This window comes from Ips typographus, linkage group LG10 (genome assembly GCF_016097725.1).
Source record: "Ips typographus isolate SLU linkage group LG10, UJ_Ityp_2.0, whole genome shotgun sequence".
Classification (NCBI taxonomy): Eukaryota; Metazoa; Arthropoda; class Insecta; order Coleoptera; family Curculionidae; genus Ips; species Ips typographus.
Genome location: NC_138431.1, coordinates 7,519,688 through 7,544,738, shown reverse-complemented (window position 1 = coordinate 7,544,738; position 25,051 = coordinate 7,519,688). Strand labels below are relative to the sequence as shown.

Genomic DNA, 25,051 nt, shown 5'->3' with positions numbered 1-25,051 from the left:
TTGCTTAGCGATTAGTTGCGCTCTCTTTCTAACACGCGCTTATTAACTGATACAAACGTGACCTTCTCGATCTCCCCACGTTTAACGAGTGCGCTGTTGCCAGATTGCTAGTTGACCGTTTCCTGTTTTGGTTGTTGATGACTTGACTAAAACAGCTTACAGAGAGAGAGAGAGACAAAAAAAACCTCAATATTGACTAATATTATTCAATTCAAAATTCTCTGTTAGAAAACTGCGTCAATTTCTAGGTAAGAAGTAAATAAAAACAAAATGTATGTAGAGTTCGGGTTTTAATGAAAAAACTGACAACGTGGCGCGTTAAACGTCAATGACGTGCATCAAGTTAACCTAATAGTAGTAAAAAACTAATTATTTTTGAATTTCCAGATTTTCCATTTTTTTCAGAAAATGTTCTGGAAAATTTTCCAGATTCCTCATTCTATATAAATTTTTGATATTTTTTACAAAGAGGATACCACCTAATGGATTACACTTTACATGATATTTTTTCCACTCGAAAACATCATAAAGCTGGCAATGCGGTTTCATCAAGTAATCTAAACTGCCTAATTAAAACATCACACGGATAACAAGCAGTGTGCGGGTTTTAAAGACGTTTTTATTTAGGCAAACTGCGTCGGCATGCTTTGGATCTCCTCGTTATGACGTTTCGAGCTGATGTTTTAATGTTCACGCCCGGTGCCCGTATGTAGACGCGGCCAAACAAACACTTTCGGTTTCTAGAACATCACACTATTTACTTATTCGGTCGCTTTTTATTGCCTGGAAAGCCGCTCTGTCATCTCCTGGGTGGTCCCATATTATTCTCCTCTTTGAAATTTTGTGAATAGATCACCAGAGAGACGCACACATTTCTAAAAAATGTATCTATGTAAACTCTCAGCAAGGGCTGATTGCAAGTGTATGGATTGGTGTTGATTTGGTGTGGAAAAAAGCCTAGAAAACACGCTCTAGTTACAAAGACAGTCAAACAACACAAGCATAATTGCAACAACAAACTTACCGGAGTTGGTGGGCTTTTCCTGGCGATACAAAATAGGAATTTACCCAGGTCGTTGCCTTAAATCCCCAAGAAGGTATTTTAGAAACCTAATTCCATAATATTTCAAAGACTGAACGTATTTTGATTAGAAAAATCCGCTCAAAAACCTTAATGTCCACCAAGAGAAATCAAAATTCAAAAAAGAAAATGGCAGTTTGTCTATTAGATTCTAGAACATTTTTAAGTTGAGCTGCAATTGGTCAAAATGGTCACGTGTAATAAAACTGTTTTACTATTGGTTGTTAATTTAAACCCCTAAAAATATGACAGAATACAGAATTACAAAATCAATTGTCTGTTGTCAATCTGTCATCTGTCAAACCAGAGAATGTTTACATGTATTTATTTATTGTTTAGATATTATTATTAGTGAAACATTTTGTTGATAGTGGGTGAATTAGTTGAAAAATGGTAATTTGACGACAGCCGATCTACTGAAAATTGTAATAGAATAGTAAAATGTAAGTACCCCCCTTCAAAATGAAAGAAACACATGTAACAATTATAATATTTACAACACACAGGCCCTCACCTTAACTAATCCTATTTACACATAATATACTGGCAAAATGCACTTAAAAACTACGCCATTGGATTTCGTTTCATTAGACTTATATCAGACTCCATCATTTCCTTAACTAAGTCTAAAAAGGTCACTTTAGGCGCCCAACCAAACTTTTCCTTCGCCCTTTTCGGGTCACTCAGAAGGAAACACTGCAAGTTGAGAAAGATACAGTTTCAAATGCAAACATGTTAGTGTACCAAACTTACCACATCGGTGGGTCGGAAATATTTAGGGTCAACTTTAACCCGCACCACACCAGTGTCCTTTTCCTTGCCCACTTCGTTAACACCTTCACCTTCCCAAACAATTTCCTTTCCCACGTGCTTGAAAGCCTCCTCAACGAACTCTCGCACGCTGTGGGTTTCCCCCGTTCCTATAACGAAATCCTCCGGTTTTTCCTGTTGTAGCATCAGCCACATGGCCTGCAAAAATCCGATGTCAAATAGTTTTAGGAGTCTGCATTCGCCGCCTAATAAAATTCGCACTAGCCGAGTTGCAAATTCGAGTTTGAGCGGTCCGCTAATGAATTTTTGATGATCCGGAATGTTCCGGGGCCGGAGCATCTGCGAGCGCTTAAAAATGAATTTCCCGCAGTCACGGACGGATGTCCTATGCGGAACAAACGGTTCTCGACCTTGGCGTTTTGGTTAAGAAACCCCCTTAAAGCATTTTGTCAAATCGATAACACCGAGTGGGAGAAAACCCACTTTTTTAGCTATTTCCCCCCAGAAAATTTAATTGGTTGAACAATTAGTAAAAGTGGAAAAGTAAAATTCAGTGTGACAGGACAATTTACCAATTTGACCAGTAAATTTATGGGTCAAATTGAAATTTGCTTGAAAAATATAATTTTCCTGTCATGACTGTAATTAATTTGAAAAGCCATTAATCTGAATCACTACACTTTTCTTGCACACCCTGTATACTGGAAGCCAAAAAGGGTCCTACAAACTTACTAAGTGCTAAGAAATAGGTTAGGAACATTTTTGGTCTCTTGCAAATTTTTCGTAACCTTCACCGTTTTCAAGTTATTTAACAAAAACTAGTTTGATGCAAACAGGGTGACCAAAAACAGTCAGTCACCATACTTTTCAAGCACGCCCTGTATACTGGAAGCAAAAACGGTCCTGCAAACTTACGGTGTTGGGTTATGGAGTTTGTTAGGAATATTTTTGGTCTCTTGCAAATTTTTCGTAAATTCTACCGTTTTCAAGTAATTCAGGAAAAACTGGTTTGGTGCAACAAATTTACAATTTATTGTGATCTTAAATTTGAACACAGTATAAAAAGACAGTCAGGGACAAAATCGCTTGTGAAACCCATTTGAAGTGACCGAATCATGTTTTTAAGCACATTTTTGGAATCCTCATTAAATTTCCTATCTAATGACCTAAAAAAACACTACAAAATCAGTACACTCAGGAAGAAAAACGCTGTCAAAGTTCGAATTGTAAAAAACACAGTTTGAAACGACAGTCAGGGACAAAATAGCATGCAAAACCCATTTAAAGTGACCGAATCATGTTTTTAAGCACATTTCTGGAATCCTCATTAAATTTCCTATCTAATGACATAAAAAACACACACACTAGAGTAGAGAAGGCCCCATTGCTGAAAAATATTTCCAACAAACGTAAGAAAAATTAATAAAACCTTCCGAAAATAAAAGAACGACTGAAAATTCTCCGTTCACAAAGGCATTTTCGTGTGCAAGATAAAACGCTGGGATACGCGGGCCTACACGCGAAATATATATACGAAATGCAATATGCGACAGTTAAGGTAAATTTTCTAGAGCCGCTTCTCGCTCTTTATTACCTGCAGACGGTGGAATCGCTGTAAAGCGACAAATTTCCACCCTCCATCCCCCCAAAAAAACATGGTACCCACCTCCACATAATCTCTGGCATGTCCCCAATCTCTTTTCGAGTTTAAATTACCCAAAACGAGACACTCGCTCAGCCCCAAATGGATTTTCGCCACTTCTCTGGTGACTTTTCTAGTGACGAAAGTCTCCCCCCTTCGAGGACTCTCGTGATTAAACAAGATTCCATTGCAGGCGAACATGTTGTAGGCGTCCCTGTAGTTTATTACTATCCAGTAGGCGTACAGTTTGGCGCAAGCTGATTAAAAACAAAAAAAAAACACTTACAGTACTTATTTACAGTAAAAACAGTACTAATCTTGGTTGGATGACTGATATTTTAGAAACTAGGATCTGATGAGTAAAGCTGCAATTTTTGACAGCTGTGAACCTAACTCGGGACTATAATTGTACACTGAATTTGACAGCTGTCACTTGACTGTAATTGACCTGATTTTGGTTTTACATAAAATTCTACATTTTCTTACATCAGCTAATACAAAAGTTAAATCTCCAATTTCTTCTGTTAAGATGAAATGTATGGCGCCACCTAGACTCACTCCCATACTTAACTATAGAAAACTGCACTCACCATAAGGTGATCTTGGATTAAATGGAGTGTCCTCATTCTGAGGAATTTGTTTGACATCTCCATACAATTCACTGGTAGAAGCCTGATAGAACTTGGAATAAGTCTCTAAACCGCAAGTCCTGATAGCATCTGTACACACAAACGAGAAAGATAAAAACAAAATGCAATTAACCTTGACTTGACAAACAAAACTTACCCAACAGTCTCAATGTGCCAACAGCATCCACTTCAGCGGTATACTCGCTTAAATCAAACGAGACTTTTACGTGACTTTGAGCGGCCAAATTGTATATTTCTGTCGGTTTAACTTTGCTGATTATTTTCACCAAACAGCTGGAATCGGTCATATCGCCATAATGCAAAAACAGTTTACCACCTAAAACGTTATTCAGTACAACGTCAAGCTGTAAAGAGTGTTTTTAACCAAACCTTTATGAGCATAAGGGTCTGCGTGTAAATGGTCAATTCTGCTTGTGTTGAAAGTACTAGCTCTCCGTATAATCCCGTGCACTTCATATCCTTTGTTTAAAAGGAACTCCGACAAATAAGATCCGTCCTTGAATAGAGTGAATTTAAGTTTTATAGGCTTAAGAGAGAATTAATTTAAGCTTTGCAGTGTGGAAAGCTTCATAAGAAATTGACTATTATCTGCAAGATAACATTAAGCCAATAAATCGCGTTTACAGTCAATCCACGTCTTCTAAATAGTTTTGCGTACATTTAAATATTTAAATTTCGCCCGCCATTTCTGTTGACATTTCACTGACCGCCTAAATGACAGTCGATGGTCAGTTCTGTTTTACCGACACTGCCAAACCCTTTTGTTATTGTTTTGATTTATCACTTTTCAATTTCAAACAAAACTCTTTGCACTACAAGCAGAAAATTCGTTTAACAACCCTCTACAAAGAACTGAAACGCACAAAAGTAAACAACAACCCTACCTGTCCGTTGATTCCCGTGATAAGGGCCACTTTTCTGCCGTCACCGTTCGCCATGATTTTTCCACGGTAAGTCTGCCACGCTACTGTTCCAGCTAAGCCACGAAAACCTCCTTTTATTTGTTCTGTTCCGATAAACGGCTCGGGAAACACCTTTCCTGTGCTGTTTTTGCCAAGTGGACAAAAACACCGGCCTTTGACGTGTGTGATGCCTTGTTTACGTTTACAGGAACCTGTAACGTTTGTACAACTATCAGTGTATAGATGGCGCCCTTTACCTTCTTTAGTGCTATTGGATAGACGTAACAGCTGCCTGATTTGCTCACAGGGTGGCCGCACACCAAATATCTCTGGAACTACACCTTTAGTTTAATTACCTGTAGAAGTGTTGGTTCAAAACAACCCTTAAAACCTTGTTAATTACTAAAAACACAATAAATTACACCCTCATACTTTAAACTAGAGATGTAAAATTATAGGAAGGGATAGAAATTTTTCTGTGCTTTAAACCAGGCTTAAAAAACATTATTTCTTTCAAATTCAATATATTACATTTATAACAGAATGATTTAGCCTTCTTTACTATCAATATCATCTCTATTGGATATCCTCCAGCCCAGCTCAGTCTCCTGAGGTCCCTTACATCTGTGATTCCTCAATTCTGCTCTGGTTACGAAGCCCTTGTCGCATAAGTGACAGGAAAAGGGCCTCTCTCCAGTGTGATACCTCATGTGAATGGTGACGGTGTAGGGCTGGGTGAAACCCTTAGAGCACACCGGACACTTGTGAGGTTTTTCTTTGGTGTGGGTGCGAATGTGATGGCGCAGAATTTTCCTGTTGGCAAAGCACTTGCCACAGTGCTCACACTTGTGCGGTTTGATTCCCTGGTGCATCTTAGTGTGCGGTCTGATGTTCTTTTTTAGTACTTCCTTGCCGCAAATTTCGCACACGCAACGACGTTTCCGGTAGTCCAGCTCCTCGATATCGTGACTTTCCATGTGCTTGACGTAGCTGCTTTCGTAGGTCAGCACTTTTTCGCAAATCGAGCATTGAAAGTTGAATCTGTAGTTTGAGTCGTGTTTAGTTAGAATGTGTTTTTTCAAGGCTTTTTGACGGTTTTTAAAGCCCCTACCACAGAACTGACACTGCTGGTGAACCAAGTAGGATTGGGGGTGCATTTTTTTAAAGTGGGATTGCAACTCAAAATTGCTGACGTACGGCAAGTTGCAGATTCCGCATATGAAACGTTGAAACTTTTTCACTTGGGAGTGAATGAAAGAGTGACGTTTCAAATTGCCTTGTGAGGCAAACACCTTGAGGCAAATTGAACATTGAGGCCTAAAATACAAAGGAAATTAACTAGTCATTATATAAGAAAAATGTTTGTTTTGTACTCAATCAATGAATGGGAAAACTTTGTATTATACAACTAATGACCTTTATTAAATAAAGTGAAAACCTCCTATAAGCATGTAACTAATTATCCTAGTACTACAATGTGTTAAAGAACAAAAAATTAACATACATCAATATTTGCACTAGAAGACAACTATAAATTAATAATACATCTAAAATTTGGGGCGGTTCCTAAAATCTCTTCTACTTCTAGCAGAACCGGTTCTATCAGAGCTTCCCCGTTGAGAAAAATTCCCTAAAGATAAAACATTCACATCAGGAATTGGATTTTGAAAAACGAACGGTTCCGGAGCCCCTACGGCTTGGAACTCCATGGGAACCATTCCCGGCATATAAGGATGGTAGGAACTGGGTTGAAGCGGGGCTGTAAAGTGCTGAGCCTTTACGTGATTAACCAGGTTTTCCACAGTGTCGTAGCTCCGGTCGCATTCAGTGCACTTCATTTCAGCACGAAAACGTGCACGGTCCCGACTCCTTGATCGTCTCGGTCGGGACCTGCTTCTCGGTCTTGCAGGGGATCGAAGCCTTTTGGCTGGTTTCTTCTCGTGCTTTTTGTGAATGTTTTGGTGCCACTTTGTGAAAGTCGTCACGACTCTCAATCGGCACGTTTTACAAAAAGTTAATTGATTCTGATTGGGTACGGTGTCGACCACAGGATTTTGCGACTTTAACCGATCAATCCCCTGATTTTTGTGCATTGCCATGTGTTGGGAAAATGCTTTTTTTGGTAACACGCCATAACAGACTTCGCATATTTTCTCAGGGGCCGGATTAGCAAGATGTTTATTTTTATTTACTGAAAACACAAATGGGAAGTAGCGTTGGCCTTGTTCACCTCTCAATAAGTTAATATCCAAACTCAATGAGTGTATTTCACGCAAATGTAGTTCCACTGTACCTTTAACTTTTACATTACATAAAGGACAGATTTTGCTACTAAAATGCACATCCATTATATGGTCTTTAAGCTCCACGCGATCCTGCGCCACTTTGGAGCATATAAAACATTGTCTGGACCACACAACAAATGCAGGACGTCCATCCTTCATTTCCTCACTACTCCCAGTATATTTACCGTGTTTATGAACATGCTGTATAAACTCATTCATTTCTTTTAGCTTGCTTGTGCATAAAACACACTGATAGGTCAACGACTTTAACTCCACTTTGTGGTATTTGTTCATGTGGAAAGTGTAAATTTCTGGATCGTAAAAATGAAGATCACACTGGTTGCAAAGGAAATCAATGTTGTTAATAACCGCGTGAACAATTTCAAAATGATTGTATAACGCTCGAGGGTTTTTGTAAAATCTAGAGCACATGGTGCATTCCAGCACCCATTTGACGTGATCCTTATGTATGTGAGCGTCTAATTTTTTGATGGACATTTCCTTGGAACCGCAAAAATTACAAAAGTACCCTACACCTGCACCACTGGCCAGAAATTCCTTAAGATGAGCTTTCTCCACGTGCTGTTTCAGATCCGGAAAGAATTCAAAATGTTTCTTGCATTGGAAACAGTCGAATGACTGATGCGATGGATTGTCTAAGATATGTTTATCATAGTCGTTGTAATTGTCACAGTGCTGGCCGCAATTGGAACAATATATAACAGATTGGGGTTTGCTTCCACGCAGCCTACGCACTGATGTCATCTTCTGATTTGGTTCTTCAACTGTTGCGTCCACCACGTCAAAACCTTCCAAGTCTGATTCGTCATCTTTTGCAGATTCATTCAACCTGAAATGTTTAACAATAATTAGTGAGCTGCTCCAACGTAAGTTGGTTATATATTAAGTTTGAGCAACCATCATCAAAACAACATAAAGCAAAAACTTTTATTAATCAAATCATTGCACTTATCCACTAAAACTTCTGGAAACATTGACTGAAAGAACTGATGTGGATGCATAAATGTAGCATAAAGGTTTTTCCTATGTTGGGCCATCATATGTGAATCAACCAACAACTTTTGCTGGCTGTGCTTTGTTAGTTTGACTTTCAACCTTATTGAAAGCTTTAGAGTTTAAAAACAGTGCATGTTTTCTCTTCAAATGCATTTTCATACTGCTGATATTACCTGCATTGCAAAGAGAACACTTTAAGTTGTGTTTTTTCCATACTGAGTAGCAGCAGCAGAGTTTTATACTAAACGGATCACCAACGCTGTAATTAGCATATTGATAGGAGATAGTATCATGCACTTTAGATAGGTGAAGAGTATAACCTTGTGGATCATAAAAGTGTCACTGATTACACTCTAAATCAATGTTATTAAGGACTGCTCTCTTCCATCTTAGAAAAAAAATACTATTCTATGTCATGAGCAGATTGACAATGCTAATTCAACTGTTATAACTGTGGGAAGGCTGGACATTTTAGAAATACCTGCTCACAGTTCAGCACTAAGCATGCATTTAACCGCCAATAGAACTCTAAAATTGAGGGACAGGATCCCCACTTTAAAAACTTACTGTTTAGTACACTTGTAGTAGAATAAACACAATATAAAGTGCATACTTTTTAAACTAACACTGTTTACTAAATACCCCAATCAAATTGTTAATTTATTACTCTTGGGGTAAAAAGGATACAATCTGTAGTTCCTAATATACACAACAGCCTCTTTTTGAAACCCTCACTGGGTAGTGGTAATTGGCATGGTGTAATGTGAGACAGTTTTGCATTACTGCTAGGAATTTTAACAATTTGTGATCACAGTAGAGTGAAAAAGGATACAAGCAGGTTTCTCTAATTTCTGTCCTGTGGACTGGTTTTCTCCTCGTTTTTCCACTTAACAGGTGAAATTTTCTTGTGCCTCTTAACCTAACCTAACCCAAATCATCCCTAAACAGATCTGAATCAATTAAAATGTTGCAATAATACTAATTAGACTAATAAAACTAACATACTATTTACATAAAATAGAATTTTATTAGATAGTTAGGTTAGGATAACATCACTCAATGACATGACCAATCTGAAAGATGTCAAACTTCACTTCACTGTCACTAATGTCCAATTCAAAGGAGGTATCAATTTTACCATAAAGCTATTAAGCGCCAAAATAAAGGGTTTTCCACATAAACTACATTAAATTTGCAGAGGAAACAATTTAATTAAACTCTCTATTTAGGAAAATATCTAATTTATTTACGTCTTAAACTGGTGTTGCGTTAAAAAATGCCGTTTCAAGTGTTGTGGAGTCTTAAAGGCTTTACCGCAAGTCTTGCACTCATACTCTCTCCCTGTATTGTGAGTCTTCAAGTGTCTAGCCAAATACCTTTTAGCCCTAAACATTTTTTTACACACTTCACACACATAAGATTCAGTAGATTCCATTTTCACCACTTTTTCACTCACGTACGGATTCAAATCTAGAGATTCGTTGCGAGAGTGCACCACTTTGTGCCTTCTCAAATAGTGAACGCTAAAAAACGTTTCGTCGCATTGTGAACACTTGAACAGCCTGTCGGAAGTGTGAATTTTACTGTGAACGTTCAAATCTGACTTTTTGGTGAACTTTTCTTGACAGGTTTCGCACTCAAACAGGCTTTCCATAGAATGCACGGTCAAATGGCTTTTTAAGCTGGAGACTCTCCAGAAAATCTTACCGCACATTTCGCAGTCGTAGGATCGTTTTTTAGTGTGAGTGTTCATGTGTACATTGTAGTTGTCCCGCCTGCTAAACTCTCTGCCACAAATGTTGCATGTGTACGTTTGGCGCGAGTGAGACAACAAGTGTAAATTCAAGGACACTTTAGTCGCACACCCCCTCCCGCACACTTTACACTGAAGCAAGTTTTCGGATGTATTGTCCACACCTTGATTATCGTCTAAATGGGTGGGAATGTGCACAGCCAGATGCTGTTTGAGATTGCCGCTCTTCCAGAAAACTTTACCGCAAATTTCGCACGCGTACGACTTTTCTTTGGTATGGGTGTTCATGTGATAGTTAAATGTATCCTTGCGCTTGTACTCTTTTCCGCAGAAACTGCATTTGTAGTGGGTCTCCTCAGAATGACAGATTAGGTGGCGTTTGATGTCACAGAGGAACTTAAACGTTTTGCTGCAGGTGTCGCACTTGAAAAGTTTACCAGGCTTGCTGGTGACAGTGTCATCTGTTATGGTGGAGTCTTCTTTAATAAGGGCAGGATCTTCCTGGTAAGACCAGGTAAATTCCTGCTCATGATCACTGTCTGGCTCTTCTTTAACTTCAGAATCCATAATAAACTTACTCTAAAAGAAACTTTATTCAATAGTCTAAATTTTAATGAAAAACAATGAATTGTACTTACCCTATACAAGCAATAAAGGGGCCATGATAGTCTTGAACCAGCCCCAACAATAAGAAATCTAAAGGAGCCTTGAGGCAGAACTGGTGAATACAAACACGTTCACATCTAGTGAATTAGCCTGTTTATGAGCGAACCATAATAAAAAACTGATATTATATTCATCAAGCATCACAAATTTAATTAAAAATTAATAACAATAACATAACCTAAAAAGAGTAAGTTTTCTGTCTTCTGTCAAAAGTCGACTTTAAACACAAAAATGAACCTAACCTAACTTTTTTTGGTTTGTTTTGTAATTTTAAAAACGTTATTTTTTATGTGGATACTTTAAACTGTTTTTTACTAAATTACTTATGTAGAGTTTTCAAATTAGTAATAATACGTCAAATGATTCCCAAAACGGTTTAAGTGCATTATTTTAAATACTACAGGGAGTGGTGCTACTAACCTCACTTTTATGTTGTGTTTAAAAACTTTATGTTTTTATTGATTTCTTATTGATTTGTGTTAAATTGTAGCAGTCAAGATTCACGTCAACTTGGAAATGTATCCTTTTTAGTTGGTTATCTGTGATATTCCCCATAAAACAAGCCTTCTGTGAAATAATTTATGACTCTAGTCTTTTTACATACATAACTCTATTAAACATGTTATTGAAGGTACTTTATGCCAACTATATTTCAGGTCTGACTCTGATTCAGTCGGTTCAATGGGTGTGAGTGAAATTTTGAACTGTCCATCCTGCTCAGTCACCTTCAGCTCCAACATTGAATTGCTAAAACACAAAATTGTATGTGACCCCCAGGGGGTCTATGAAGCATGCCCTCAATGTGGAAAGGTTGTGCAGAAAGAAAAACTGGTCAGACACCAGCTGTTACACAAAACTGCGCGCAAAAAAATTCAATTTACTTGCCACACATGCAACAAAACTTTCAGTAGCCGCCAAAACCTCCAAATTCACACTGATAAAGTGCACAACCGCCGAAGCATTCAATATCCATGCGATGTGTGCGGTAAAGAGTTTTCCACCAAATATCGCGCGGAATACCACAAAAAAACCATTCACTTGAAACATTTCAACTTGCACTGTGACCAGTGCGGTAGAGGTTTTGTGTACCTGACAGAGCTGACCGCACACGTGAGCAAAGTGCATGACAAGAACCGAATCACATACGTATGCCCTTACAACGAATGCAGTCGTTCTTTTCAGTCAAAGTCCTCTTTGCAGTACCACCAGCAAATCTCACACGCAACAGTGAAACCTGAATACATCTGTGCGCAATGCGGAAAAGTTTTTCCGCACGTATCGTTGTACAGGAGACATTTAACCCGACACAATCAGACAAAAAAGTTTAGCTGCGATTTGTGCGACAACCGGTACAGTTCTAAGCACGGTATGGAGATACATCGGCGCTCGCATACGGGAGAAAGACCGTTTGTGTGCGAACATTGCGGAAACTCGTTCACTGCCAGAAAATTTTTGAGCGTGCACATGGTGGTACACACTAAAGAGAGACCGTTTGAGTGTACGATGTGCGGCAGGAGTTTTACTCAAAAAGGTAGCTTGAATATTCACGTAAAGAAGGAACATAGCGAAAAATCGAATATTGGTACAGTTTAATCGTTAGTTTTGTCAGTGTTTTTATAAGTTTCCAATAAATCAGCATAAAAAGAAGTTTTATGTGGTTACAATGGTGTTTTGATATCAAGAAGTAGAGAGAATTGTGGCAACACTGCACTTTATAGTGACAGTTGACAGTGACGTGACAATTGACGGAGTAAAGAATAACAAAAATGGCTGATTTTCCTTCATAAAATTAGTTTCAGACGTTTTCACCTTTATTTTCTAATTTAATGTGTAATCGGGGTGTTTTTAGGTAATCCCAGCCTAGTGGCAAATTCCGCATACTTCTATTGAGTTTTGGTAAGTCAGAACTGCCGTTTACGAATTAACACGCATTTACTGTTTCAATATTGATTTGCCATGTTTTTGTTTTTCTTTTGTTCAATCACCTGGTCCCCACTGTCCGCCAGGAGCCCCTCATACTGAACTCACTCTTAAAAACCCTTTATCCCAGCCTGCTCTAGCATAAACAATCTAGAAAATTGTGACTAAAAACGTGTAATTCTAGGTTAGTGTTTTCATGATGTGGTCCACTAACACAAGTAATTCCTTGAACAACAAGGAAAACAAGAGCGAGGACAGTCTGATTACGCTGGGTATGACCTCGGCCATTTCGGCAGCTCCCCCTAAACCTATAGATTTGGTCAGGACCATGGAATTGGAGGGAATCCTCAGTGCCTTCGATATATTTGAGTCAGACCAGGAGCTCAATCATAGAATGTTAATTTTAGGAAAGTTGTATTGTTTGGTAAAAAAATGGATTAAGGAATTGTCCGTTAAGTGCAATATGCCAGAGAGTGTGGCTGAAAGTGTTGGGGGAAAAGTGTATACTTTTGGAAGTTACAGACTGGGGGTAAGTGGTAGATTTGAGAGTTGGGTTGGGTTTACTTTTAAAAATGTGTTTTTAATTATTGTATATCATTAATTAAACTATATTCTATTTTAAAACAATTTTGGTGAGAGATTTTTGAAAATAAAAAAAAATCTTATAACTTAAAACCAAAAAAATTGCTGAGATCAAACTAGGGGTGGACTGCCAATAATTTTTTGTACACCAAAATGCCTTTTTGCATACAAAATACCTTGAAATGCTTTTATTATTGCTGAAAATGCCTTAGAACTGCCTAAAATGCCTCAATATACATCCAAATGTCTTTATATTATTTAAACTGCCTCAGGATACCTTCACCTTTTCAAGGTTCCCTCACAGTTTTTAGGTTAGGTTAGGTGACAACCTAAAGGTTTTACCAAATTTTTGACACAAAAATTGGTAAACTTTTTAAATAATTTGTAATGAATATTGTTTCAACTGAATATCATGTAACAAAGATTATGTGCCATAATAGTTACATGTGCCTATGTTGTTCTGTTAAATTTTCAGTCAATTTTGTTATATTAATACACTACATTTTGAAACATTCAGACAATGCCTCAAAATACTCTCAAATGCCTTATAAATATCTCAAAAGTGTACATTAAATTACCTCGGCGATCTACCCCTCAGATAACCTGTCAGGAGTATTAACAAAAATTGACTAGAGTCTAAAATAAGTCTGGTAGAGTAGTTAAGGCTTAAATAACTGATCTAATGATGAATTAACATTACAGGTTCATAGTAAAGGAGCCGATATTGACGCGTTATGTGTAGCCCCTAAACATGTATCAAGAAATGAGTTTTTCAATTCGTTTTATGAGTTGTTAAAAGAACAGTCTGAAGTAACTGAATTGAGAGTGAGTTTCACCGTTAAAGACAAATTTCCTTTTGTATTTAGGAGGTATTTTGTAGGCTGTAGAAGAGGCCTTTGTGCCGGTAATAAAAATGAATTTCGACGGCATCGAAATTGACATGTTGTTCGCCAGACTGTTGCAAAAGGAAATTCCAGATTCCATGGATCTTAGAGATGACAATTTATTAAAAAATCTCGATCAAAAGTGTGTGCGCAGCTTGAATGGTTGTAGAGTGACTGACGAAATTCTGCGGTTAGTTCCTAACGTGGATACGTTTAGATTGACCTTAAGAGCTATCAAATTATGGGCTAAAAGTGAGTGCAAACTGATTAATTGTCGAGTTAATTAAAGTGGGTTTGTTTCAGGACACGGGATTTACAGTAACGTTTTAGGTTACTTGGGTGGGGTGTCTTGGGCGATGTTAGTGGCGCGTACATGTCAGTTGTACCCTAACGCCGCCCCTGCCACTTTAGTACATAAATTTTTCTTGATATTTTCTAAGTGGCAATGGCCTCAGCCTGTTTTACTAAAACAGCCTGTTAATGTTAGTTTAGGATTTGCCACCTGGGATCCAAGGGTTTGTAACGATTTGAAATTTGTGCAAATTTTTGCAACGAATCTTTCCATCAGGTGAATATAACGGATCGATATCACTTGATGCCAATAATAACGCCAGCGTATCCGCAACAAAACTCCACTTTCAATGTTTCTCAATCAACTAGATCAATAATGATGGAGGAATTCAAACTTGGTTTGCAAATAACCGACGAGATTATATTGGGAAAAGCGTCGTGGGAAAAACTGTTTGACCCGCCACCATTTTTCACCAAATACCGGCACTTCATAGTGCTAATTGTTAGTTCGGCTAGTGCCGAAGAACACTTAGAATGGACCGGATTGGTGGAGAGTAAATTACGATTTCTGATAGGTTAGTTAAAGCAGGCAAATTGAATTGGTTAAGCTAATATGTTTGTTTTAAGGCACTTTGGAACGAAACGAACTGATAGTTTTAGCACATATAAACCCCGAAAACTATGCAATGCCTGAATCGCAAAAAGACCCGAAAGCCCAGTGTTCAATGTGGTTTATTGGACTGGAATTTAAAAAAATGGAAGGACTTAACGTTGATTTAACGCACGACATTCAACAATTTACGGAAAACGTTAATAAACACGCGATCAACATACAAATGTACAAAGAAACAATGAAATTGGAAGCGCGTCACGTTAAAAGGAAACAAGTGAGTAAACTACAGTATGTCCAAGATTCGATTCTTTATACTATTTTGCTTCGTTTTTGAATTATTTTCGAAAAACCAAAATTTTTAAAAAAGTGCTGTATTTTTGATAATTTTAAAATTTGGCTTAAACATTGTTAGAGCAACTTTTTAAGGACAATCTTTCTGAGTATTTCGTTTTCAGTTCCGACGTTTCGGTCTCGAGATACCGTCATCAAGTTTTTTTTTCTTATGGATGCCATTTTGTTTTTTTATTTAGTTTAAACAAGCACGTTGTTACAAAAATGTGTACTTTCATGTTAAAAAAGCTAAAAAACATTAATTCTTAAAACCTAACCTAACCAAACGTACCTTAATCTGGTAAATTTTCAAAATGTCTTCCGTTCGCTCTCTGTCATTCTTAGCATGACCCCAAAGATAAAAATCTAAAGGGGATAGGTCTGGGGATCTAGCCGGCCATTGAACCGTTTAATGCAATGACATTCTTTCCAAAATTTTCTCTAAGAAAATCCATAACGGCCGCTGTGTCACATACAACAAAATTAGAAAATTCTGGGTTCTCTAAATGCTATTGAGAACCTTCTGGAAAATTTCAGAAGTGTCTTACACCTCTCAGAAGTGTTTTAATTTGCCAGAGGCCTCTGGGACCATTTTGAAAGTTCCATAAACCTCTAAATGCTATTGAGAATCTTCTAGAAAGTGTCAGAAGCCTCTACAAGTGTCTTAAACCTTCTTACAGTTGTTTTAATTTGCCAGAGGCCTCTAGGACCATTTTGAAAGTTTCTTAAACCTCTAAATGCTATTGAGAACCTTCTGAAAATTGTCAGAAGCTTCTTCAAGTGTTTCAAACCTTCTCAGAGTTGTTTTCAACTACCAGAGGCCTCTAGGAGCATTTTGAAAGTTCCATAAATCTCTAAATGCTATTGAGAACCTTCTGGAAAGTGTCAGTAGCCTCAACAAGTGTCTTACATCTCTCAGAAGTGTTTTAATTTGCCAGAGGCCTCTAGGACCATTTTGAAAGTTTCTTAAACCTCTAAATGCCATTGAGAATCTTGTAGAAAGAGTCAGAAGCCTCTACAAGTGTTTTAAACCTTCTCAGAGTTGTTTTCAACTACCAGAGGCCTCTAGGAGCATTTTGAAAGTTCCATAAATCTCTAAATGCTATTGAGAACCTTCTGGAAAGTGTCAGAAGCCTCTAGAAGTGTCTTACACCTCTCAGAAGTGTTTTAATTTGCCAGGGGCCTCTAGGATCAGATTGAAAGTTCCATAAACCTCTAAATACTATTGAGAACCTTCTGAAAAGTGTCAGAAGCTTCTTCAAGTGTTTTAAACCTTCTCAGAGTTGTTTTCAACTACCAGAGGCCTCTAGGACCATTTTGAAAGTTCCATACACGTCTAAATGCTATTGAGAACCTTCTGGAAAGTGTCATAAGCCTGAACAAGTGTCTTACACCACCTCAGAAGTGTTTTAAATTGCCAGAGGCCTTTAGGACCATTTTGAAAGTTCCATAAACCTCTAAATGTCATTGAGAGCAAAATTAGAAAATTCTGGGTTCTCATTACATTTATTATTGGGATAATCGGTCTCCAAAAGTCCTTGTACAACTGTTGGCTTATAAGGATGATATCCGGAAGTTTTAAAAACTCGGTGGACAGTTGATTTTGGTACGTTTACATCTTGTCCTACCATTCTAACAGATGCAGTTGGGTTTTCATTGACGGCTTGCAAAATATTCCGAAAACCACCATATTCTAATAAATTAACCAACTGGATTTTTAAAGTGGGTCTTGTGAGGTTGGCATCATTCTGGATACGTCTCCAAATACCTAATTGAAGTCACGTCTGCGTTTCTGTTGGACTGAAGATACAGTGCCAGCGTTTCTCTTCATTTGAATACTTATTTTGTGGCATTTCAATACAAATATTAATTACAACCACGAACGAAAGCTTATCTGTGCAACAGTTTTGAAAAACCGAATAGAAATAAAAAAAATAAATGTCACTGTCATATTCGACAATCAGGTCGCCTATGGATGGCAATTGTTACAAAAAGCGTATGTCTTAGATAACCTTGCAAACAATTATATTATATGACAGCTGTCAATCCAAACCATATACGAACTTATCAACGGCGCTACGTTCATGCTAGAACCACAGCCAACTCCGACCATAACAATTATTGAAAATGGCCACCTCAAGTCAAAGCCAACTTAGAATCAAACTGTTTTTTAGCTTTTTTAACATAAAAGTACATTTTTTGTTGTAACATGTTATACATCATTTTAATGCAAAAAACGTGCTCTTTTTAACTAGAGAAAAAAACAAAATGGCGTCCATAAGAAAAAATTGATGATGGTATCTCGAGACCGAAACGTCGGAACTCAAAACGAAGTACACGGAAAGACAGTCCTTAAAAATTTGCTCTAACAACGTTCAAGTCAAATTTTAAAATTAGCAAAAATACAGCATTTTTTAAAAAAATTGATTTTTCGAAAATAATTCAAAAACAAAGCAAAAATCTATATCTATTCGCGATTTTGTATGATTTTAAACTTGTTTTGCAGCTGTCACAATACTTACCGCCAGGGGTATTGAAGAGAGAACGTAAGTCGAGTATATCAACGGCTAAAAATGGAGCTTTATCGTCCGAAGTGAAGAAACGTCCTTCGACGGATTTGACCGAGGGGGAAACGTCAGTGAAGAAAATGAGACGAAGTAATGAAGACAAGTCGGGTAGCGTAAGTGGGAAGAAAACAACGTTATTAACAAAAATAGCATAAAAGCGTTTGTTGCAGTTTGATGAAAGTTCCAACGCTTCTTTGGTCTCGAACGACGATTCTAGCAACAGTTTTGACGTTACCGGTTCGAGTGCCAGTCCTGTTAAGTTACCCACAATTCCCGTACGTATTCTTTTGTTTTGCTTTGCGCGACTGTCTTTTTGTTATAATTAGAAAGTGCTCCAGAGGTCACTAAGTTACCTTAATGTAGTTAAAGAACATATCAAAAAAAAAAAGTGTAATATTTGATAGTGTATTTTTAAGGAGGCCGTTTTCAATTTACCAGAATCGTCTAAATGCTACTCACATCCTTCTAGAAATTGTTAGTAGTGTCTTAAACTTTCTCGGCATTTTTTTAATTTGCTAGAACCCTCTAAGTGCTACTGGCAACCTTCTAAATAGTGCCAGAGGCCTCTAGGACCATTTTGAAAGTTTCTTAAACCTCTAAATGCTATTGAGAACATTCTGGAAAGTATCATAATCCTTTACAAGTGTCTTAAACCTTCTTATAGTTATTTTAATATGCCAGAGGCCTCTAGGACCATTTTGAAAGTTCCATAAACGTCTAAATGCCATTGAGAACCTTCCTAAAAGTGTCAGAAGCTTCTTCAAGCGTTTTAAACCTTCTCAGAGTTGTTTTCAACTACCAGAGGCCTCTAGGACCATTTTGAAAGTTCCATAAACGTCTAAATGCTATTGAGAACCTTCCTAAAAGTGTCAGAAGCTTATTCAAGTGTTTTAAACCTTCTCAGAGTTGTTTTCAACTACCAGAGGCCTCTAGGACCATTTTGAAAGTTCCATAAACGTCTAAATGCTATTGAGAACCTTCCTAAAAGTGTCAGAAGCTTCTTCAAGCGTTTTAAACCTTCTCAGAGTGGTTTTCAACTACCAGAGGCCTCTAGGACCATTTTGAAAGTTCCATAAACGTCTAAATGCTATTGAGAACCTTCTGGAAAGTGTCAGAAGCCTCTAGAAGTGTCTTACATCTCTCAGAAGTGTTTTAATTTGCCAGAGGCCTCTAGGATCATTTTGAAAGTTCCATAAACCTCTAAATGCTATTGAGAACCTTCTGAAAATTGTCAGAAGCTTATTCAAGTGTTTTAAACCTTCTCAGAGTTGTTTTCAACTACCAGAGGCCTCTAGGACCATTTTGAAAGTTCCATACACGTCTAAATGCTATTGAGAACCTTCTGGAAAGTGTCATAAGCCTCTAAAGTGTCTTAAACCTTCTTAGAGTTGTCACTCAAGAAAATTCTACTTAAATTTTTGTTCAAACATTTTCAGGGTCCCCCAAACACTAACCAAGAGACGTTGTGTACGTGAGGGTCGACGCTCAACTCTTAGGACGTAAGGTAGCATTCAATTATTTAATATCGCCGCACGGGCGATAGAGGGAGCTTTCCTAAACAGTCCAGGTGTTTTTTTTTTTTTGCGGTTTTTAGGTACAAAATGCAGCGTGTACTGGCGAATCCTGACCCCTGGATAAGCCACACCTCACCTTCACACTAAAGTAAGTAACGGAAGTCGTTAGTTTAGTGGTGATCGCGTCATTTAGAAACATTTTGGTTTTCGACTTTTCTCGCTCGCATTTTTTTAATATTAAGTTTACGCGGTCATTTTTTTTTTTTTTTTTTTTCTGGCGACGCTGAATGAATTTTAAGCAGTGATCGGGGTGGTTTTTATATTTACATTGTACAAAAATAATATATTTTTGATTCGCGTTTCAATGTGTACATAGTAGGTTTCGACTTGGATTTCTAAAACTGCCCATACATTATACAATTAGTTGTACGATAGATTGAACGTACAATTGATGCGACAAGTTGTACATGATTTTGGCCACAAACGCTGTCTTTAAGATTTGCAGTACTTTTTAAACTTCTGTAGCACACAGAGCATCATTCACATAAACTTTATGGCTATTGCAACGTGAAGGTATGTGTACTGCTAAAAGTTAGGTACATTACTATTCACACTTGTACATTGTGGAATTAATAATTTAATAGTAGTAGTGCAAAGCCTATCTAGCTTTTAAGTTTTCCCACCTTAATTCCAAGCAATCAATTGGCGTTTCAAGATAAGAGATACACTCCCTCTGGTGATCGGTTTTGAAAACAGTTTCACACATTCCAGCTGTCATTTCTCTCTGTTTGTTTACATTGATTTTGGTTAGGAATTTATCATGAATGTGACAGTGCACCGCCCTCTATACTAGAAAGCCTAAAATGTCACTTTTGCAATCCTCAAAAAACTCTATTTCCACAATACAAACAAACGCAAACTGTCACCACTATTTCCGCCATATTGGACTTTTTGACAAGCATCTTCTAGCGTATAGTAGGCGGTGGACAGTGTCATATTATTTATAATGTTAGGTTAGGAACGTGTTGCCCGATTTTAGTTCAGCTGGCGCTGCGATCTTAACTTGAAACGCCAATACCATTTCAGACGTTTGACACATGCGTATTTTTGTTTGTCAAATTTTGAAAATTTGAAAAAATGCTTTTTTGTATTTGTTTATGAATGTCAGTTTGTACCTAATAATTACTTGTTTTGAAAAAAATACTCGAAGTCTAGCGGATAGTTACTAGTGTGACGTTTATGTCTTGTGTGTTGCAAAACTTTGCAACATTGCCACGTCTTTATTAGCGATCGTAAAATTTGATGAAACCTGAGAAATCATGAACTATAACGTAGTTAGAGAAAAAGATAAAAAACTATAAATAGGCAACAATGTTATATTTTATCTCTCTTACACGTCTGCAGGAAGTGTCGTTCCAACTTGTCGTACAACTAATTGTATAATGTATGGGTCGTTTAAGTACAGCGATGCTCGATTATTTCGTTTTTATTTTATATATATTAATTAGAAAAAGCACAGAAAACTGTGCATTTTAGATACAAAAAAAAAAACAAAAAAGTATTTAGTTGCTGTAGATTATTAATTTTTATTACTGATTGGGGAGAGTATGTAGTATTACCGTCAAAAACTGTTTAAAATTTATTTTGGTGTGGTTTCAATAATTTTCGTCGTACTTATTCGGTAAAATGCGCAGGGAATATTGTAAACACAGAAATTATCTTGTCCCTGACTTTTTTTAGCTTTATTCAGTGTTTTTTGTACGTTCTTATTAACAATAAATAAATATTTTCCCCCAGGTAACTGTTGTTTTATTTGTTTTTCTTTCACAGAATTTACGTTATCGAGAAAGTAGAATTTTAAATTAACAAAGTCAAGCAGTTTGAAAGGACAGTCAGAGACAAAACTGCCTGTAAAACCTACTTGGAGTCAAAAAATGACTGTTTTTAGCACATTTTTGGAATCCTCATTAAATTTCCTATCCAATAACCTGAAAATACTCTACAAAACTTGGTAGGTACAGTCAGAGAGAAAAGCGGTTTCAAAGTTTGAACTGCCATAACGACAATATTTGTAATTTACCGGTCAAAAATATAGTTATTTACCTGACAAGTGCAGAAAGTGGTACTTTCCCGCACGAAACTGCAGTTGTTCGGCAAGCAGTTAAAGGGCGGGAAAGACGCTTTCCGCATCTGTTTGATACAACATTTTAAATTAAACGAAAATGCATAGTAATTACTAAAATGCAAGCCTCTGGTGGCAAAGTACTCATTCCCGCACTCAAATGTAGAAAAAAATAAGTATACAAGATGCTCCTCAGAAGTCGAAAAATGTAGGAGGGTAATTTCAATCCAGCCAGCTGGATTTGGCTCTATCGATCCTATCAAGGCGCTTGTGCCGTAAAATGGTCCAGCCACGCTCACATCCCGAATCCCCATTAAACATCATGATAACTTACCTGACTATCGCGCGGGTCCATGGAAGCTGGGGCGCTTCCTCTCTGGAATGGAATTCCTTTAGCTTAAAAATATGACAGTGCTTTCCTTATGTTTCGCTTGTTATGTGTTCCAAACCTTATCAGGTACGTAGAGTTAAGTTTGTTTTGCAAAAACTACATTCAAAAGTTTAGCCAGCGTTTTGTCCGGTAGAAACTTAACTAAACCAAAACCACCACCCCTCGAAGATGATTATTACCTAAGCTACGATTATGACCCCAGCAATGACACCCTTAAATCTGACTCGCTGTTAATACCCAATCCCGAGGAAATGGACCCTAAAGGGTACACGGTGGATGTGCTGCCCAACGTGGAATTGCCCGACGATTCTCTAGCAGATCCGGACCTGAAGGACCACAATTGCATAGACAACATTATGTACGTGTACTACGGGGGTAATGGAAAAACCAACAAAAGTTACGGTCCTGAAATTGTAATTTCGGGCTCAGGATTGAGCTGTGCCGCTCAATTGTTGACGTTCTTCTGCGTGTTGCTCGCGAAATACTACCGAGGACGGAAGATTTGCATGATGCTGATTGTTGTACATATTTTCTTCAGTATGTTTCTTGCTAATTTATTTTTTATTTTAGGAGTTTACGTGAGTGTTATAATTTCGCAAAAAAATGTGATTGAACAAAAGTTGATTTCAGTCCACCAAAGATACGGAAGACTGTCTTTTAAACGCCATTTTAATGAATATTTTCCATCATCACACAGTTATCTGGATTTTCTTGTATTGCTTGTACATTTATAAGAAGTTCAGTAGTAGTTGGGTGGCTGTTATCTTCAGGAACTTAAATTGGTGCACTTTGGTCACTCATATGTTGCCGCCCTTAATTACTTTGGTACTAACTAATTGTGTTTTTTACAAACAAGTAAACTGAAATTTTCTATTCCCAACAGACAACCTATTATGCTGTTCCAAACAGTTTCGAAACGAAAAAATTCTGCTACAAATCAATGCACAGAGGCATGATTTTCAACTTTATGATCCCGATTTGTCTGCTACTGATCCTGACCACGGTGTACGCAATCAGTGCCATGATCAAAATAGAGAACCTGGAAATAGCCAAACTGGACTACCACTATCAGAGCGAGTCAATGAATAATAAGGAGCTGGACAGCTTCAATGTTAGTTTTTGTTTTTCTAGTTCAAAACAACGGTTTTAACGTGAGTTACAGGATAAAAAGGAAGAGAGTATTAGTTACGTGGATGAGGAACTGTGCAGTCTGAAATCTACCAGAAACTGCCTGAAATCGTTGTGCGTTATCCAACTTATGTTCGTTCTGAACTGGTTTGTAACGCCGCTGGCTTTGGACGCCAGCCAGAACAGCACCGAATTACCTTACTTGCAGAGCGCCACTTCCATATTACTGGTCAGTTTAAATCCATTAAATTTAGTCAAAAAAAAATGAAGAGTAAATCACTTTTAAAATTGCAAAACTTTATGCATATCACACTTAACCTTAAAAACATCTTATTATATTAGCCTCATTCGTTTTCAAGCTCCATGGAGGGAGCAGAGCGTTTTTGACGTCACGATGACGTAACTTAGCAAAAGCATAATTTAACCAACTGTCAAATTACGTAAATGTGACGTCACATTTGCCCTACTTGCTCCTCGGAGCGTGAAAACGAATGCGGCCAATATTAATTCGTTCGCCGGTCGGCGGGCGCTGTCGGCTGTCGGTCAGTACAGGGTTGTACTTAATATAGAAAAGGCAGGTCCGTATCAAAACTTTTTGTTACAAAACTTTTTTTTTATTTAAATATAGAACTGGTTTATATTCTACAAGAGGCAAACTTTATTGCCTCTAATCGACTACGCCGTGGAGGAAAGTTCGGAGGTGGGTCCGTTGGAAGAAGACTCTTCAGCCACTGAAATTGTCAGTCTGTCCTCCTCTGACAATATTCCTTTGTTAAAGTGCGCCACTGAATTGAAAGAGTTTTGCAGTTTGACTGAGGTTAAGGAAGGTAACGAAGACTATATTTCAACCATCACCACTTAACTCACAGTTAACTGTCAAACACCAAAATTGTCATATTTTCTGTAAATATTTTTTTAAATTATAATTTTCACTCCTTAACAACTATTATATCGTAGAGGTTTAGTGGTTGAAAATTTTCGCTCAAAACTATTACATTTTCACTCTACTAAACTGAAAATACTATTTGTAAATAAAATACATATAAGACATCGGCCTATGTCAGTATTAATATAGATTTAACTATTGAAAAAGTAAATTTAATTTATTAATACTCACGATTAGAGAAATCAATATTGTTATTAATATTGCTCGTGAGTGGGAGGCAATAATATTGTTGTATCAAACTAAAATAATTTATTAAAAAATATAATAAAAAGTGAAATTCGGTATTATAAATAAACTGTTTTAAAATAAAAAATTAAATGTGTTATTACCCCCATTTTTGTACCATTGTATACTTTAAGCCTTGCCTAAGTTAAGTGTAGTCCAGACTGTCACTTTTTCCATGTGTATTGTCACAGTCTGAACCAAACTTATAATTGCACTGTATAGTAAAATTTTCAAATTCCACAAAATATGACCTCTCCATTTCTTTACAAGTCAGTGATTGTCTGAGCAGAGCATGACAGAGATGCAAAAAGGGAAAACAACTGTCCAATTTGTTAGACATTCTAATGAGATCTATGAGATAATTTAAGACATCTACTACTTTAAGTATGGTTTAGAGTGTGACTTTTATCACCTGTACTGTCACAGTCTGACCCACACTTAAATTAAGCTCGGCTTGATTTAATGTGCCAGAGGCCTTTAAAACTTCCGAAAAATATTTTAAAACTGCCAGAAGCCTTTAGCAGACGTTTTACATATGCCAGAAGTCTTTGGAACATTCTAATGGACATCTCAAAGTGCCAGGAGTTTCTAATAATAATTTGAATGTGCCAGAGGTCTCTGAAAAAGTCTAATAGACATCTCAAACTGCCAGAAGGTTCTAATAATGATTTGAATGTGCCAGAGGCCTTTGAAACTTCCGAAAAATCTTTTAAAACTGTCAGAAGCCTCTAGCAGATATTTTAAACGTGCAGAGACCTCTGAAACATTCTA

At 37.3% G+C, this 25,051-nt stretch overlaps 7 protein-coding genes and 1 long non-coding RNA gene across 11 annotated transcripts; 3 read left to right on the top strand and 5 right to left on the bottom strand.

The window, feature by feature from the left end:
• The first annotated feature begins 1,377 nt into the window (after nt 1-1,377).
• On the top strand, nt 1,378-12,426 carry LOC145734609 (uncharacterized). 2 transcript variants are annotated; one of them, XM_081988088.1, is made up of 2 exons: nt 1,378-1,524; nt 11,424-12,426. In XM_081988088.1, coding segments are annotated over exons 1-2 (939 nt in total). In that variant the 5' UTR covers nt 1,378-1,522; the 3' UTR covers nt 12,361-12,426. The 2 variants fall into 2 exon arrangements, with proteins under 2 accessions (XP_081844214.1, XP_081844213.1); XM_081988087.1 differs by lacking the exon at nt 1,378-1,524 and adding an exon at nt 11,157-11,285.
• On the bottom strand, nt 1,554-5,222 carry Gmd (GDP-mannose 4,6 dehydratase). The gene is made up of 7 exons (XM_081988085.1): nt 5,029-5,222; nt 4,514-4,640; nt 4,281-4,460; nt 4,085-4,213; nt 3,519-3,751; nt 1,835-2,050; nt 1,554-1,777 (listed from the first exon to the last, which is right to left on the bottom strand). The coding sequence occupies exons 1-7, from the start codon at nt 5,080-5,082 to the stop codon at nt 1,646-1,648; spliced, it is 1,071 nt and encodes a 356-aa protein (XP_081844211.1). The 5' UTR covers nt 5,083-5,222; the 3' UTR covers nt 1,554-1,645.
• Nucleotides 5,551-6,220, bottom strand: LOC145734615 (zinc finger E-box-binding homeobox 2-like). Its single transcript, XM_081988094.1, has one exon. It carries the CDS (start codon nt 6,201-6,203, stop codon nt 5,595-5,597), a length of 609 nt encoding a protein of 202 aa, XP_081844220.1. The 5' UTR covers nt 6,204-6,220; the 3' UTR covers nt 5,551-5,594.
• LOC145734603 (zinc finger Y-chromosomal protein-like) lies at nt 6,441-8,974 on the bottom strand. 2 transcript variants are annotated; one of them, XM_081988079.1, is made up of 2 exons: nt 8,916-8,974; nt 6,441-8,181 (listed from the first exon to the last, which is right to left on the bottom strand). In XM_081988079.1, exons 1-2 carry the CDS (start codon nt 8,957-8,959, stop codon nt 6,594-6,596), a joined length of 1,632 nt encoding a protein of 543 aa, XP_081844205.1. In that variant the 5' UTR covers nt 8,960-8,974; the 3' UTR covers nt 6,441-6,593. The 2 variants fall into 2 exon arrangements, with proteins under 2 accessions (XP_081844205.1, XP_081844206.1); XM_081988080.1 differs by lacking the exon at nt 8,916-8,974 and adding an exon at nt 8,522-8,577.
• On the bottom strand, nt 9,573-10,926 carry LOC145734606 (uncharacterized). The gene is made up of 2 exons (XM_081988084.1): nt 10,740-10,926; nt 9,573-10,680 (listed from the first exon to the last, which is right to left on the bottom strand). The coding sequence occupies exon 2, from the start codon at nt 10,666-10,668 to the stop codon at nt 9,595-9,597; it is 1,074 nt and encodes a 357-aa protein (XP_081844210.1). The 5' UTR covers nt 10,669-10,680; nt 10,740-10,926; the 3' UTR covers nt 9,573-9,594.
• Nucleotides 12,427-12,512: 86 nt separating the features above from the next.
• Nucleotides 12,513-21,269, top strand: hrg (poly(A) polymerase hiiragi). The gene is made up of 11 exons (XM_081988078.1): nt 12,513-12,663; nt 12,872-13,216; nt 13,972-14,094; nt 14,150-14,405; nt 14,457-14,668; nt 14,722-15,019; nt 15,072-15,331; nt 17,894-18,067; nt 18,125-18,229; nt 19,391-19,458; nt 19,549-21,269. The coding sequence occupies exons 2-10, from the start codon at nt 12,884-12,886 to the stop codon at nt 19,427-19,429; spliced, it is 1,800 nt and encodes a 599-aa protein (XP_081844204.1). The 5' UTR covers nt 12,513-12,663; nt 12,872-12,883; the 3' UTR covers nt 19,430-19,458; nt 19,549-21,269.
• Nucleotides 15,602-16,848, bottom strand: LOC145734620 (uncharacterized). The gene is made up of 2 exons (XR_014179461.1): nt 16,621-16,848; nt 15,602-16,500 (listed from the first exon to the last, which is right to left on the bottom strand). It is a non-coding gene; the product is annotated as an uncharacterized LOC145734620 (long non-coding RNA).
• Nucleotides 21,270-21,866: 597 nt separating the features above from the next.
• On the top strand, nt 21,867-24,159 carry LOC145734605 (uncharacterized). 2 transcript variants are annotated; one of them, XM_081988083.1, is made up of 6 exons: nt 21,867-22,047; nt 22,115-22,559; nt 22,612-22,806; nt 22,865-23,092; nt 23,144-23,338; nt 23,738-24,159. In XM_081988083.1, the coding sequence occupies exons 1-6, from the start codon at nt 22,013-22,015 to the stop codon at nt 23,969-23,971; spliced, it is 1,332 nt and encodes a 443-aa protein (XP_081844209.1). In that variant the 5' UTR covers nt 21,867-22,012; the 3' UTR covers nt 23,972-24,159. The 2 variants fall into 2 exon arrangements, with proteins under 2 accessions (XP_081844209.1, XP_081844208.1); XM_081988082.1 differs by having other exon boundaries at nt 21,868-22,047; nt 22,096-22,559.
• Nucleotides 24,160-25,051: the final 892 nt, after the last annotated feature.

What these genes read in the sequence shown, in the direction of transcription:
- Gmd (XM_081988085.1), bottom strand. Translation starts at nt 5,082, where the DNA reads ATGGCGAACGGTGACGGCAGAAAAGTGGCCCTTATCACGGGAATCAAC. An exon ending in AGACCCTTATGCTCATAAAG is followed by an intron (nt 4,461 to 4,513) that starts GTTTGGTTAAAA and finishes ATAACGTTTTAG; the next exon opens with GTGGTAAACTGTTTTTGCAT. An exon ending in ATTTCCGACCCACCGATGTG is followed by an intron (nt 1,778 to 1,834) that starts GTAAGTTTGGTA and finishes CTCAACTTGCAG; the next exon opens with TGTTTCCTTCTGAGTGACCC.
- LOC145734615 (XM_081988094.1), bottom strand. Translation starts at nt 6,203, where the DNA reads ATGCACCCCCAATCCTACTTGGTTCACCAGCAGTGTCAGTTCTGTGGT.
- LOC145734603 (XM_081988079.1), bottom strand. Translation starts at nt 8,959, where the DNA reads ATGCACTTTATATTGTGTTTATTCTACTACAAGTGTACTAAACA. An exon ending in TACTACAAGTGTACTAAACA is followed by an intron (nt 8,182 to 8,915) that starts GTAAGTTTTTAA and finishes TAAACATTTCAG; the next exon opens with GTTGAATGAATCTGCAAAAG.
- LOC145734606 (XM_081988084.1), bottom strand. Translation starts at nt 10,668, where the DNA reads ATGGATTCTGAAGTTAAAGAAGAGCCAGACAGTGATCATGAGCAGGAA.
- hrg (XM_081988078.1), top strand. Translation starts at nt 12,884, where the DNA reads ATGATGTGGTCCACTAACACAAGTAATTCCTTGAACAACAAGGAAAAC. An exon ending in TAAATTACGATTTCTGATAG is followed by an intron (nt 15,020 to 15,071) that starts GTTAGTTAAAGC and finishes GTTTGTTTTAAG; the next exon opens with GCACTTTGGAACGAAACGAA. An exon ending in GTCACGTTAAAAGGAAACAA is followed by an intron (nt 15,332 to 17,893) that starts GTGAGTAAACTA and finishes CTTGTTTTGCAG; the next exon opens with CTGTCACAATACTTACCGCC.
- LOC145734605 (XM_081988082.1), top strand. Translation starts at nt 21,996, where the DNA reads ATGACAGTGCTTTCCTTATGTTTCGCTTGTTATGTGTTCCAAACCTTA. An exon ending in TGCCGCCCTTAATTACTTTG is followed by an intron (nt 22,807 to 22,864) that starts GTACTAACTAAT and finishes TATTCCCAACAG; the next exon opens with ACAACCTATTATGCTGTTCC. An exon ending in GCGCCACTTCCATATTACTG is followed by an intron (nt 23,339 to 23,737) that starts GTCAGTTTAAAT and finishes ATTTAAATATAG; the next exon opens with AACTGGTTTATATTCTACAA.